Source organism: Narcine bancroftii, chromosome 8 (assembly GCF_036971445.1).
Source record: "Narcine bancroftii isolate sNarBan1 chromosome 8, sNarBan1.hap1, whole genome shotgun sequence".
In the NCBI taxonomy this organism is placed as follows: Eukaryota; Metazoa; Chordata; class Chondrichthyes; order Torpediniformes; family Narcinidae; genus Narcine; species Narcine bancroftii.
The window spans coordinates 51,984,749-51,999,219 of NC_091476.1; the positions used below are offsets into that span (position 1 = coordinate 51,984,749).

The following is a 14,471-nucleotide window of genomic DNA, read 5'->3' on the forward strand; positions in this document are numbered from 1 at the left end:
TGTGGTGGGGGCAGGTGGCATCGAAGGAGAAGGCAGAATCCATGGACAGTCAATGTCCACTGCATTAACAGCATCTTTATGGAGCTAACAAGGGACCGGTTTCTGTACATTTTGTGTACATGACATAAATAGCATCAGGAATCCTTGTACACACTGGATCGAGATCAACAATGTTTAGATACTAAAGGATGCAGAGAGCATTAAAATCAGGACTGCCAAGCTGGGAAATAGTTTCTTCCTACAGGCTGTGAGGTTGAGGAACAGTATCCTGTAACATAGTAAATCATCCCAAAATATTTACATATAATTAGTTTATATTATATCTTTATGTATATAAGTGATTACTATAGGCTGTGTGTGCACTGCACACTGTGGTCCAGAGAAACACTGGTTAGGTTGTATATGGACAGACATATAAACTTGAACTTGATCAAGTCAACCTGGATTTTACGACATGGGGAAGATGCACAAATACCCTACTCTTACTTTTGCTTCCTTATTACATTCTACACTTTCTTAATTTGAAATACTTTTGACTGCTTCAGGATGTTGAAACCAATAGCCTCCCCCTTCCTGTGCCGTATTTCGGAAGTGTTAGTGTAAACAACTGATCTTCTGGTTGAGGTCTCTCCTCAGCCCTGGTCTGCCTCAACCCCTAGCTCAGTGCAAAGAGCAGTCGGTTGCCCCAGACACCGAGAGCAAGGTGGCATCACCCGCAGCTCTGTGCATTTCCATTACTTTGTCTTTGCCCATCTATCGGCTTCTGTTCCTGGAATACGGAAATAGAATGTTCCTTGCCAAGATCCACCTCGAGTAATAAGTCTTGTGCTCTGCACCTCCTTAAAAAAAAGAGCTGAATTTCAGCCTCAGATGACGTGCTAAAGCTCAGGTATGGCACAAAACAAGGAGCTTAGACTGTAAATTAGTTTCATTTAACATCAAGGGCATTTAGCCACTATGATCTGTGGAGGCTTCTTCCTGATCTACAAAGCATGCAATTTCCTGTTGGCTTGTGCTGGGCTGTTGCCTCCTGTCAGAGCTGAGGGATCACTCATCTCAAACCAGTGACCACACAACTTCAAGAACAATGAGCAGCTTAAAGGACGACGACGAGACCAGGGTTTTGGAACGTGGCCTCTCGCTCTTCAGGGCCCTGGCTCTGCTCGATGCTCATCAACATGACTAATTCTATGTTTGCATCAAAGAATAAATCATTAACTCAGTAAAGTGGCCTAAGAGTACAATCAGACAATTACAGTTGTCACATAACTGGGGGGGTGGGGGAGGGGCAGGTATTCCAGGAGCTGGATCATTAAGGCTTTTAGGTTATCCTGCAGGAGGGAGCACAGAAAAATAAGGTTTTGGCGAGGGGGAAATCCCAAAGCTCACGAGCAGGACAGAAGGAATGAGCGAGGGGAGGTGGGCGGCAGGTGGAGGAAATTGCCCCAGTACCAACAACTCGGATTATGTGATTAGGAGAGCCTGTTTTGAGAACTACCACTCTCCTCTCCATGCACGTCCTATCCAATGCCACTGCTGTATTAGCAAATTCCTCTGCCTCTGTGCGCATGGTTACACCCAGTGCCTCACGTGTGACCTTGGCCAAGAAACTCGTCTCCATTTTTTGCTCTGATCACTTCAGCCATTTCAGGTTCCACTTTATATTCCCTATGCCCTCTTTTTTCCCCAATTTATGACACCCTCTATCCTCATTTTGAGAACCAGGGGTTGCTCTCTCAATGTACGGGTTTGGTCATCCTCCACTGAATTTCTTCACCAGTCAGTATTAACATTGGCTTCTCAGTTTCCATTAAATTCCTCCCTCAAGTCCCTCCTTTCTCTCTCCCTCTCCAATCAGCCACTTACTTCTTACCGATTCTGTTACCCAGTCCCTTTCTCCATTTCCCCACCTCCCACACATGCCCTTCCCCATATCAGGCCTCCATTCACTGCTTTAACTCAACGTGAGTCATAAGTGGAGTGATACACACATGCACACAAGAGGCCAGAGTCATTGACATCCCTAATGAACAGACACAGGAGTCGCTGTCAGTGTTACACACAGTGACAGAGTACACTTCCAATGCACACAACGTAAGGTTGGGTGGAGTGTCTGTGCAAGGAAAATGATTCACCCCTTTGCAAGTTCCACTTCAAACAATGTTCCATTACTATAGCACTCGTTAAAATTTAGACATACAGCACGGAAACAGGCTATTTCGGTCAACGAGTCCGTGCTGACCAATGTACACCTCAGTACGTTTTGAAGGGTGGGAGGAAACAGGAATCCCCGGAGAAAACCCAAGCAGACATGGGGGACAACGTACCAACTCCTTACAGATAGTGGGGGAATTCAAACCCTGGTCCGGTCCCAATTGCTGACGCTGTAATGGAGTTGCACTAACTGTAATGGCAATGGGGCTGCTCCCATCTTCTCACTTCCCAGCCAGGATGCTTGTTTTTTTTAAACCAAATCTCTGCTGAATGTTTAAATGCTTTTAGAAATTGAGCTGAAGAAAGTGGAATTGAGGAGTGGGAAGTTGGAGCACAGACCAAGAATCCACAGAATCCAGCCCCACACTTTAAATGGGTGCACCGTTATGTAGTTTGTGGATTACTGGAATGGTGGTGACTACTACAGGGTGCCGGCTACTGACGCAGGGAACGCCACAGACCATTTTCACGCAGCAACAACAGGACCACAAATGATCAAAAAGATAAAAAAGATGAAAATCTGCAGACACTGTGGTTGAAATAAAAACACAAAGCTGGAGAAACTCAGCAGGCCAAGCAGTGCCCTTTATAGAGTAATGGCAAAAATACATAACCGACGTTTCGGGCTTGAGCCCTTCATCGAGGAATGGAAAAATGTCGGCAGGCGTCCAAACAAAAAGAGTGGGGAGAGGGAGGGGTGGTTGCAAAGGTAGGAGGAGATAGGTGGAGGAGGGAGGGACAGTAGCAATCAAGGGAAGAAGGGATGGCGGGGTGAAGGGAGGGAGGAGAACTGTAAAGGGGAAGGGGAAGAGGGGAGCAGGTTAGCAAAAAGTGGACGTTATTGCCTTCTGCGTGGAGAGCACCCAGACGGAAAATCAGGTGTTGTTCCTCCAATTTGATGGTAGTCTTGATGGGACAGTACATGAGGCCATGGACAGACATGTGAGCATGGGAGTGCGACGCAGAACTGAAATGGTTGGCTACTGGGAGCTCTCTGTCACTGAGGCGGACGGAGCAAAGGTGCTTAGCAAAGCGATCTCCCAATCTGTGCCCAGTCTTTCCGATGTAGAGGCAGCCACAAAGGGTGCACCGGATGCAGTAAATCAGTGCTCCAGATACGCAAGCAAAGAGTTGCTTCATTTGCAAGGCCTGTTTAGGGTCCCGGACTGTAGTGATGGAGGAGGTGTGGGCGTGTGTCACAAGGGAAGGTGCCAAGGGAGGGATTGGTGAGGAGGGATGAGTATACAAGGAAGTCACGGAGGGAGCGGCCCCTAGAAAGGCAGAAAAGAGAAAGATGTGTCTGGTGATGGGATTCTGTTGAAAGCGCCAGAAATTCCAGTGGATAATGCACTGGATGGGGAGTCTGGTGATGTGGTAGGTGAGGATGAGGGGGATTCTATGCTTGTTGCATCTGGGGGCAGAGGGAACCAGGGCAGATGAGCGGGAAATGGAGGAGGTGTGGGTGAGGGCTGACCTGATAGCGGTGGAGGGGAAGCCATGTTTGTGGAAGAAGGCAGACATTTCGGAAGATCTGGACTAGAAAACCTTATCTTGGGAACAGATGCGGCGGAGACGGAGAAATTGAGAGAAGGGGATAGAATCTTTGTAGGGGACAGGGTGTGAAGAAGTGTAGTCCAGGTAGTTGTGGAAATTAGAGGGTTCGTTGTATATGTCGATGGAAAGCTCATCACCTGAGATGGAGTCGGAGAGCTCCAGGAAGGGGAGAATGTTGTCAAAGATGGACTAGGAGAATTTGAAGTTGGTCGCGAAGTGAATAAGCTCATCGTGGGTGCATGAGGCAGCCCCAATCTAGTTGCTGATATACCAGAGGAAGAGTTGAGGGGTCTTTCCTGTGTAGGCTTGCAGCATGGATTGCTCCACAAAGCCCACAAACAGGCAGGTGTAGCTGGGACCTATGGATACTCCCTTTGATCTGGAAGAAGTGAAATAAGTTAAAGGACAAGTTGTTTAACGCGAGTTGAAGTTCTGTCAGGCGGAGGAGGGTGGTGGTTGAGGGTGACTTGTTGGACCTCTGGTCCAGGAAGAAGCAAAGTGTTTTAACACTTTCTGTATGGAGGCTAGAAGTATAAAAGGATCAGACATCCATCGTGAAGATGAGGTGGTCCAGTTCATGGAATCTGAAGTCATTGAAGGGATGGAAGGAATCTGAGGAGCCGAGGATGTAGGTGGGGAGGGATTGGACCAAAGGAGAAAAGATAAGAGTCAAGGTAAGATTAAACTAGTTCAGTGGGGCAAGAGCGGGCAGAAACAATGGGTCTACCTGGATGGATGGGTTTGTATATCGTGTGCAGAAGGTAGAAATGAGCAGTGCGGGGATGGGAGACAATGAGGTTGGCAGCTGTGGGAGGGAGGTGACCATTGGTGATAAGGTTGGAGACAGTGTTGGAGACAGTGGCTTGATGTGCTATGATGGGGTCCTGTGGAGGGGAGGGTAAGAGAGCTCTCACCTGGCCTTAGCAAGATAGAGGTCAGTGGTCAGACCACAACTGCACCACCTTATTCTGCAGGTTTGATGGTGAGGTTGGGATTGTTGTGAGACAGTGGAGGGCAGTGCGTTCGGAGGAAGTAAGATGAGAATACAGAGGGGGGGGGGGGTGGGTGGTGAAGTTGAGACAGTTGATGCCTTGGCAGCAGTTGGAAATAAAAAGGTCCAGAGTGGGCAGCTGGCCAGGACAAGGTGTCCAGGATGAGGAAAAAGGTTTAAAGCAGGAGAAGGGGTCTTGAGTGGGAGGGAGGGGTGGAGAATTGTGGTCATTGAAGAGAGCCCAGAGATGGAGGTGACAGAACAATGCCAAACTCATGGGATTGTGGTGTGCGTAGAACTCATTAAGGTGTGGGCAGAGGGAGACGAAAGTAAGGCCTCTGCTGAGGACCGAGTGTTCTGTCTCAGAGAAGGGAAGGTCAGAGGGGATAGTAAAGACCAAGTAGGGGTCAGAGTGGGACTCAGAGTGGAGGGTATTAGGGTGATTTGAAGGACTGGGGAGGTCAGAAATGGGGGGCGGGGGGGCGAAAGGTCTATCTATGTCCTTATTTACTATCCCACCAATTCAACCTGCAAATTGAAGGAACAACACAATTTTCCATCTGGGTAACTTCCACCCTGATGGCATCAACCTCGACTTTTCTCGTTTCTGCTAACCTGCTCTCCCCTCCACCCTCCTCCTCCCAGCTCTCCTCCCCACCTTCCTCCTCCCTTCACCCAGCCATCCCTCCTCCCCCTGTTCCCTCCCTCCCTCCCTTCTCCACCTATCACCTCCTTCCTTTGCGACCCCCCCCCACTCTTTTGTTTGGGCGCCTGCCAACATTTTTCCATACCTTGATGAAGAGCTCAAGCCTGAAATGTCAGTTCTGTATTTTTGCCTTTGCTACTTAAAGGACCTGTTTGACCTGCTGAATTTCTCCAGTGTCATGTTTTTACTGAAAGAAAAGACAGACTGCAGGATACCTGGGGGAGATTCCCATGACTTGCACTGGGATCATTTACATCCCCCAAAGCACCCCCATCAAAATCGCAGGCAAGGTGTCGGTGTTCCCACCCCAATTCAACTAGCAAACCCTTCACTGGTGCAGGACTCCCTCAACACAGTTAGTGTAGTGTTCTCCCAGTGTCTGCATGGGTTTCCTCCCACCCTCCATTAACATAACAGGATTAAGTTAGGTTACTTGGTATGTTTGGGTGGCACTGACTTGTGGTCTGGAAGGGCCCATTAACGAGCTGTCTCTAAATCAAAAATTAATACTAACTCCATTCACTAGTTTGCAGATGGCACCATCAGCATGGGTTGGATCTTGAACAATGACATGACAGTATACAGGTAGGAGACAGAGAATTGAGTGGCAAGGTGTCAGACAACTCTCTAACAAGAGCTACTTATTAAATTGATGAAGTGGGGTGCAGCACACTCGCTGGTCTGCATCAATGGTGCTGAGCTGGAGATGGTGAAGCACCAAATCTCTCTTGGGCCAACCATGCTCAAGAAAGCACATTTCAAACTCCTTATAAACATAAGTAAGTTCAGCATGTCCCTGATGTCTTTCACCAATTTTTGTAGATGCACCATAAAAAGTCACCTGCTTCGATGCATCACAGTACCTCGGCTGCGGCAAGTAAGAATTTTGGTCCACATGTACATTCTACAATGTGTAGAAACACATCATCATTAGGAGTAGTAGCTACTGCTCTGCCCAAGACTACAAGTGACCACGAGGATCATGATTGCTGCTCTTCTCTGTCAACGCCATTTATACTTCATGTGGCTAATCATCCCAACCCAATCACACTCTCTCAGTGGGCAAAAGAGTTTGAAAACATGCTCCACCAGTTTTTCCAACACTGTGAATCAGATTACTGAACAGACCCCTCATTGGTAAAATTATGCTACCTTCACATTGTTTAAATTGAACTTTTTTGCTGTAAAACAATACTTTTGTTTTATTTTGTACTAAAGAATAAGTTGACTTGTATGGATAGCACTCCAAAATTTTACCAATATTCATGCATGACAATAAACAATTCAATTCAGGCCTGTCATCAGTAGAAATGCCTGCCCTTACAGAGCCAGCTACATTTCAACAGTGCAACAGGTTACAACCCAGACCAATCGAATGTTTCTCAACATGAGCCTCTTCTGGCTGCACTGCAGTCACCTGGTGGCACACCACCACTTTTGCCTTGTACATCTAAACTGTTGAGTCAGAGCCACTATCCCAGCACACACTCGAAAATACAATCAAGTGCAAGCAAGGAGAGGGACATGCTCCTTCTCCACACCACCCCATCCAACTCTCACACCCAAACAAACAAGCCTATCCAATAACTTTCAACTGCTGCTGCCTGGTTTCTATTTCCCAGCCTCTGCATAAGACACAGCAATTCCAGGCATTCTTACACCATAGGAAACAGTCACAGCCCAGTGGAACCCTGCAAGGCCCCTGCAAAAGTAACCAAATAATCCACTTTTAGCACAAAACCAAAATATAACCTGTAGACAACAGAAATAAAAGCACAAAACGTTGGAAGATGTTTTGAATCGGACTCTGTGTGGCTGGAGGGGGTTGCGGAAGCAAATCTACGGCCACTCGGTGACTCTGGGGGGGGGGGGGGGGAAACTCTCCTTTGCTTCTCTCTGTCTCTAACTGTAAGAGGCACTTAGGCAATTCCTGCTGGTGGCAAATCTGTCTGCCTTACAGCAGTCAAAAAGAAATGTCATGTAATATCACACTGTTTTATTTCTATGATAGTCAATTGAATCTTGAATTTTGAGATGATCAGACCGCCTCTGCAGTGAGAGACACCTTCTGTCACCCTCTCTCCCCCAGTACTACCTCTTGCATTTCCATCAATCCATTTTGAGACATAAACATCAGTTGTAGCATTCTGTCCCTTATCACTCATATTTACTGATTTATTGTCAGAATACATACATGACATCTCATACATCCCTGAGATTCCTTTCTCCTGCAGACACGGCAGAATTCCCACTAACTGGTAGTGTAAAAATTAACTGCACAAAGCATGAAAATTTAACGATTAAAAGAACTATAAACAGATAATGAATGCAAACAAACTGACTGTGCAATACAGGGAGGGCAAAGAAAATCAAAAAAGAGTTCTTAAATTAGTCTCCATTTTTGTCGTTGAGGAGTCTGATGGAGGAGGAATAGCAGCTGTTCTTGAACCTGGTGGAGCAAGCTTTGTGGCACCTAGAACTTTTTCCTGATGGCACCAGCGAGAACTGAACATGTGCTGGGTGGTGAGGGTCTTCGATGATTGCTGCTGCTCTCCGCCGGCAGCGATCCCTGTAGACGTACTCAATAGTGGGGAGGGTTTTGCCTGTGATGCCCTGGGCTGTGTCCACTACTTTTTTGGAGAGCTTTATGCTCAGGGTATTGGTGATGCAACTGGCCAGCACACTTTCCACCACACCTCTGTAGACATTTCCCAACTAAATATTCCTTTTTTTCCACCCTGCCCACCAACAAATTGCATATAGTCAAGACTGGAATTCTTAAATTGCAGGGAGAGACCAGATGAACTGGGGTTTTGAGTGTGGGGGGGGGGGGGGGGTAAAGAGGGGAGGGGGAGCCATTCCAAACATTTTTTACAGCTCTGCCCCCCCCACCCCCACCCGCACCCCCACCCACACCCCAGGACTCTGCTCAAAGTTTATGGGCCTCGTTCTTTGTGAAGCAGAGAGGTTTTGACTTCTTCCCCTACTTCTCTCAAACCGACTACATAAATCAATTATGGCCCCTGTGGGGGTGCATAGGGCCCCCATTGAGAATGGCTGTGCTGGAGTGAGAGGCTGAGGGGTGGACCTGGAGATGTATAAAATCAGGTCGGGCTTAAATAAGTCTTTTCCCAAGGAAAAAGGAGTTTAAAGTTTGAGGGCATTGGTTTGAGGCGCCAGGTGACTGATTTAAAAGGAATCTGAGGGGCAGGTTTTTTTCCAGAAAGAGAATGCAAAACAAATTGCCACATGAAGTGTCAGAAGGGGTTTCAATTCCAGTGTTTGAAAGACATTTAGACAATACATGAATTGGAAAGGTTTAGACGGGTATGGGCTGAATGCAGGTAAACAGGGCTTGTAAGCAGCTAAGCAACTTGGTTGGCACAGACAAGTTGAGCAGAAGGGCCTGCTTCTGTGCTGTGTGGTTAGTCCGACAACCCCTCCGCAACCTGCCTCGACTCCAATCAAGGGGAGCAGGGATGGGGAAGCATCATCGCTCTAAGGTTCCCCCTCAAGTCACGCACAGCCACAGCTTGGTGCCGTCATCGCCACTTCCTCACCACTCCAGAGACCCAGATTAATTCCTGACCTCGGGTGCTGACGGCGTGGAGTTTGCATCTTCTCCCAGTGACTGTGAGGTGAGTTTGCACCTTCTCCAGTTTCCTCCCAGATCCCCAAGGCACAGAAGCTGGTTAATTTAGTCATTGGAAATCACACCTTAATGCAGGTTAACAGTAGAGGGGGAGTAATAGAACAGATCATAGAGCCCACATGCTGAACATCAAATAAACTATATCTCTTCCACAAATGATCCACACCCCTCCATAGTCACATGTCCATCTCAAAGTCTCTTAAATGCTACTATTGTGTCTGCTTCCATTACTAACACCTGGCCACTTTTTACTACTTAATGAATAACAAAACCCGCCCCCACCACCACCACCACCACCACTACCACTTCCTTAAACACATGTCCTCTCCAATGTGACATTTCTGCACCTGGGGAAAAGACCCAATGGCATTGCTCTCCTGGACCAGGCCCAGACTCAAAAGGCCTCGTCCTCATCTTCCCATTCTTCCCCCCTCTCTTTGCCCCTTCCTCACTCCTTTCATCCCTACACCTTTTTATCCAGATACCTGTTTGCTTTCTGTTTCTCCCTCCCCCCACCCCGTACCTCAACGAAGGGCTCAGGCCCGGAGCGTCGGTTACCCTTTACTTCCTGTAGATGCTGCGTGGCCTGCTGAGTTTCTCCAGCACTTTCGTGCTTTGCACGACAATCCCAGCATCTGCAGACTCTCCTGTTTAACTCCTACTGTACCATTTTGAGTATCTAAGACTTGGAAATACATCGACAGTCCTTTTACTGACACATGGGAACACCTTCACCTGCAGCGCCTTGCTAAAGGTGAAGACAGACCTTACCAGAAAGGCAAGAGGGACCTTTTACGCCAATGGAAAGAATAATGGAGGGAAATGATACAAATGAGATTCACAGGCAAAGCCAAAACACTCAAAGTATTTTCCACAACACTGCAATTGCTATCAACAAAGACCCAATCCACTTCAGGGCCAACATCACCAATCTTCACCCTACTGGGAAGGACCAGGGACATCACTTCCCACTGGACAACTCCCCCATCACCCTTACTTTGGTCACCAAAGCCCCCCTGGCTGCATGCACACACTGCCCCACTTGATACTTCACAAAAGGCACTGCCCTCATCCCCGTCAAACTCAGCGACACCACTGCCCTTGCTCAAAAACTCTGAGTGCCACAATGTGTACAGATTACTGAAATTACCCCAGAACCTTAGTGATCTGGAGAGGCCTGATAAAATGAGGACCAATCTCTTTACACTGAGGAGGTTGCGGGGGAAATCTGAGAGAAGTATTTAAAAGTAGTAAAACTTGCAAGTCTGTAGACACTGTGGTTGAAAACACAAAGCTGGAAAAACTCAGCTGATTAAACAGTGTACTTTATGTACCAAAGATAAAGATACATAACCAATGTTTCAGGCTTCAGCCCTTCATCTAGGTATGGAAAAATGTCGGCAGGCATCTGAATGAAAAGGTAAAGGGAGAGGGTGGGGTGTATGTAGGATACAAGCAGAATAGATAAAACTGTTCCCATTGGTTGAAGGGTCAATAAACATGAGTCACATGGGTTGCCAAAAGGACCAAAAATGCCATGATGGGAAACATTTTCGCCAGTGATTGGTTCAGATCAGGAATGGGTGTCTGGGAGCCAGGTTCAATGGTAGCGTTCAACAGGGTGTGGGATAAGTATCTGAAAAGTGAGAATTTCTTCAGGCTGTTGAGATCAGCCATATAGGGTTGCTCTCGTATGGAGAAGCAATGAACCAGATCAGTGGTTTTCAAACATTTCCTTTCCACTCACATAACCCATACACCATAGGTGCTTCATGATTAGTAAGGAATTACTTAAGATGGTGTACAAGGGGAAAGAAAACGTTTGAAAACCACTGTTTTAATCGTCCCGAATTGACTCATTATGTGCACGGTTTCATAACTCCAAAGGAAATGGGCCAATGACAATTTTTCACAAGCAAAATATTTCAGTAAAAATTTGATCTGGAGTATTGGGAGGGTGGGGTACTGGGTCTCGGGGTGAGGGGGTCTCAGGGTCCCGGGGGGGGGTGAGGGGGTCTCAGGGTCCCGGGGGGGGTGAGGGGGTCTCAGGGTTCCGGGGGGGGGGTGAGGGGGTCACAGGGTCCCGGGGGCGTGAGGGGGTCACAGGGTCCCGGGGGGGTGAGGGGGTCACAGGGTCCCGGGGGTGGTGAGGGGGTCACAGGGTCCCGGGGGGGGTGAGGGGGTCACAGGGTCCCGGGGGGGGTGAGGGGGTCACAGGGTCCCGGGGGGGTGAGGGGGTCACAGGGTCCCGGGGGGGTGAGGGGGTCACAGGGTCCCGGGGGGGTGAGGGGGGTCACAGGGTCCCGGGGGGGTGAGGGGGGTCACAGGGTCCTGGGGGGGTGAGGGGGGTCACAGGGTCCCGGGGGGGTGAGGGGTTCACAGGGTCCCGGGGGGGGTGAGGGGGTCACAGGGTCCTGGGGGGGGTGAGGGGGTCACAGGGTCCTGGGGGGGGTGAGGGGGTCACAGGGTCCCGGGGGGGGTGAGGGGGTCACAGGGTCCCGGGGGGGGGTGAGGGCGTCACAGGGTCCCGGGGGGGGGGGTGAGGGGGTCACAGGGTCCCGGGGAGTCAGGGGGTCTCAGGGTCCCGGGGGGTGAGGGGGTCTCAGGGTCCCGGGGGGTGAGAGGGTCTCAGGGTCCCGGGTTGGTGAGGGGGGTCTCAGGGTCCCGGGGGGGTGAGGGGGTCTCAGGGTCCGGGGGGTGAGGGGGTCTCAGTGTCCCGGGGAGGTGAGGGGGTCTCAGGGTCCCGGGGAGGTGAGGGGGTCTCAGGGTCCCGGGGGGGTGAGGGGGTCTCAGGGTCCCGGGGGGGTGAGGGGGTCTCAGGGTCCCGGGGGGGTGAGGGGGTCTCAGGGTCCCGGGGGGGTGAGGGGGTCTCAGGGTCCCGGGGGGGTGAGGGGGTCTCAGGGTCCCGGGGGGGTGAGGGGGTCTCAGGGTCCCGGGGGGGTGAGGGGGTCTCAGGGTCCCGGGGGGGGGTAAGGGGGTCTCAGGGTCCCGGGGGGGTGAGGGGGTCTCAGGGTCCCGGGGGGTGAGGGGGTCTCAGGGTCCCGGGAGGGTGAGTGGGTCTCAGGGTCCCGGGGGGGGTGAGGGGGTCTCAGGGTCCCGGGGGGGTGAGGGGGTCTCAGGGTCCCGGGGGGGTGAGGGGGACACAGGGTCCCGGGTGGGTGAGGGGGTCACAGGGTCCCGGGGGGTGAGGGGGTCACAGGGTCCTGGGGGGTGAGGGGGTCTCAGGGTCCCGGGGGGGTGAGGGGGTCTCAGGGACCCGGGGGGATGAGGGGGTCAGGGTCCTGGGGGGGGTGAGGGGGTCACAGGGTCCCGGGGGGGTGAGGGGGTCTCAGGGTCCCGGGGGGGTGAGGGGGTCTCAGGGACCCGGGGGGATGAGGGGGTCAGGGTCCTGGGGGGGGTGAGGGGGTCACAGGGTCCCGGGGGGGGGTGAGGGGGTCACAGGGTCCCGGGGGGGTGAGGGGGTCTCAGGGTCCCGGGGGGGTGAGGGGGTCTCAGGGTCCCGGGGTGTGAGGGGGTCTCAGGGTCCCGGGGGGGTGAGGGGGTCTCAGGGTCCCGGGGTGGTGAGGGGGTCTCAGGGTCCCGGGGGGGTGAGGGGGTCTCAGGGTCCCGATGGGGGGGTGGAGGGTGTAGGGTGTCATGGTGCGTAGTGTCCCGGGGTGGTGCGTAAGGTCCCGGGGGGGCGTTGGGTCCCGGGGGGGGGGGGGCGTTGGGTCCCGGGGGGTGGGGTGTAGGGTCTCGGGTTGGGGTATGGGGGGTGTAGGGTCTCGGGTTGGGGTATGGGGGGTGTAGGGTCTCGGGAACGTCTTGCTTCGCCGGGACCTCGGTTTGCCCTTCTGCCGGCCGGCCTGGCCGGCTCTGAGGGGTTTGTCCCGCCGGATCCGGGCCTTACCTGCATCCCCGGAACCGTCACCGGCGAATGAGCCATGGTCCTGAGCCCTTGCGGGGCTCGCCGGCCCGGCCCGGCACTGCCGCCCGCTGCTGCTCGCTTTCCTCCGGCTCCAAGCCGCCGCTCAGCTCCACGCACTGAGCGAGGGAGGGAGGGATCGCCGCTGAACTCTGCGCTGCGGCCACTTGCTCGCTCGCCCAGCCGGACCCTCCTTTAGCAAAGTTCGCCAACTTTGTCCCTGTTTCGCCTCGCTCTGCTGCTCTCCCTCTTGCCCAAGGAACTGCCGTGGGAGTGCTTACATGTTGCTCAGTTGTCTTCAGCTCCGGCCTCCGGGCTGAGCTGCCTGCTCTTCTGTGTGTGTTGGGTGGAGTTGCTGCAAACTCCAGGCACGTCACGGGGAGGTCACTTTCCCAACTCGGTTCTTCCCCCAGTTGCTAGTCGTCTCTCTCTCTCCCTCTCTCCCTGCCTTCCTTCCTTTCTCTCTCTCTTTCCTTCCATCCCTCTCTCCCTCTCCCTTCATCTTTCTCTTTCCTTCCATCCCTTTCTCTCCCTCCTTCCCTTTCCATCTCCCTTCATCTTTCTCTTTCCTTCCATCCCTCTCTCTCCCTCCCCTCCCTCCCTTTCCCTCCCTTCATCTTTCTCTTTCCTTCCATCCCTCTCTCTTTCCCTCTCCATCTTTCTCTTTCCTTCCCTCCCCTCCCTTTCCTTCTCCATCTTTCTCTTTCCTTCCATCCCTCTCTCTTTCCCTCTCCATCTTTCTCTTTCCTTCCCTCCCCTCCCTTTCCTTCTCCATCTTTCTCTTTCCTTCCATCCCTCTCTCTCTTTCCCTCTCCATCTTTCTCTTTCCTTCCCTCCCCTCCCTTTCCTTTTCCATCTTTCTCTTTCCCTCTCTCTCCCTTGATCTTTCTCTTTCCTTCCATCCCTCTCTCCCCTGATCTTTCTCTTTCCTTCCATCCCTCTCTCTCCCTCCCCTCCTTCTCTTTCCCTCCCTTCATCTTTCTCTTTCCTTCCATCCCTCTCTCTTTCCCTCTCCATCTTTCTCTTTCCTTCCCTCCCCTCCCTTTCCTTCTCCATCTTTCTCTTTCCTTCCATCCCTCTCTCTTTCCCTCTCCATCTTTCTCTTTCCTTCCCTCCCCTCCCTTTCCTTCTCCATCTTTCTCTTTCCTTCCATCCCTCTCTCTCTTTCCCTCTCCATCTTTCTCTTTCCTTCCCTCCCCTCCCTTTCCTTTTCCATCTTTCTCTTTCCCTCTCTCTCCCTTGATCTTTCTCTTTCCTTCCATCCCTCTCTCCCCTGATCTTTCTCTTTCCTTCCATCCCTCTCTCTCCCTCCCTCCCCTCCTTCTCTTTCCATCTCCATCTTTCTCTTTCCTTCCCTTCCTCTGTCTCCCTCCCCTCGCTCTCATTCCCTCTCCCTCCATCTCTCTCTCCCCTGATCTTTCTCTTTCCTTCCATCCCTCTCTCTCCCTCC

General features: G+C 51.7%; 1 protein-coding gene across 2 annotated transcripts in view; it reads right to left on the reverse strand.

Annotated features, from left to right (window-relative positions):
* stk26 (serine/threonine protein kinase 26) overlaps positions 1 to 13,381 on the reverse strand; it is a 104,857-nt gene extending 91,476 nt beyond the window's left edge. The window contains exon 1 of one of the 2 annotated variants that reach the window (XM_069893711.1): positions 13,007 to 13,381. In XM_069893711.1, coding sequence (XP_069749812.1) covers positions 13,007 to 13,042 — 36 coding nt within the window. In that variant the 5' untranslated portion in view covers positions 13,043 to 13,381. The remainder of the gene's footprint in view (positions 1 to 13,006) is intronic. The other variant, XM_069893715.1, reaches the window with a different exon arrangement.
* Between the last annotated feature and the right edge of the window lie 1,090 nt (positions 13,382 to 14,471).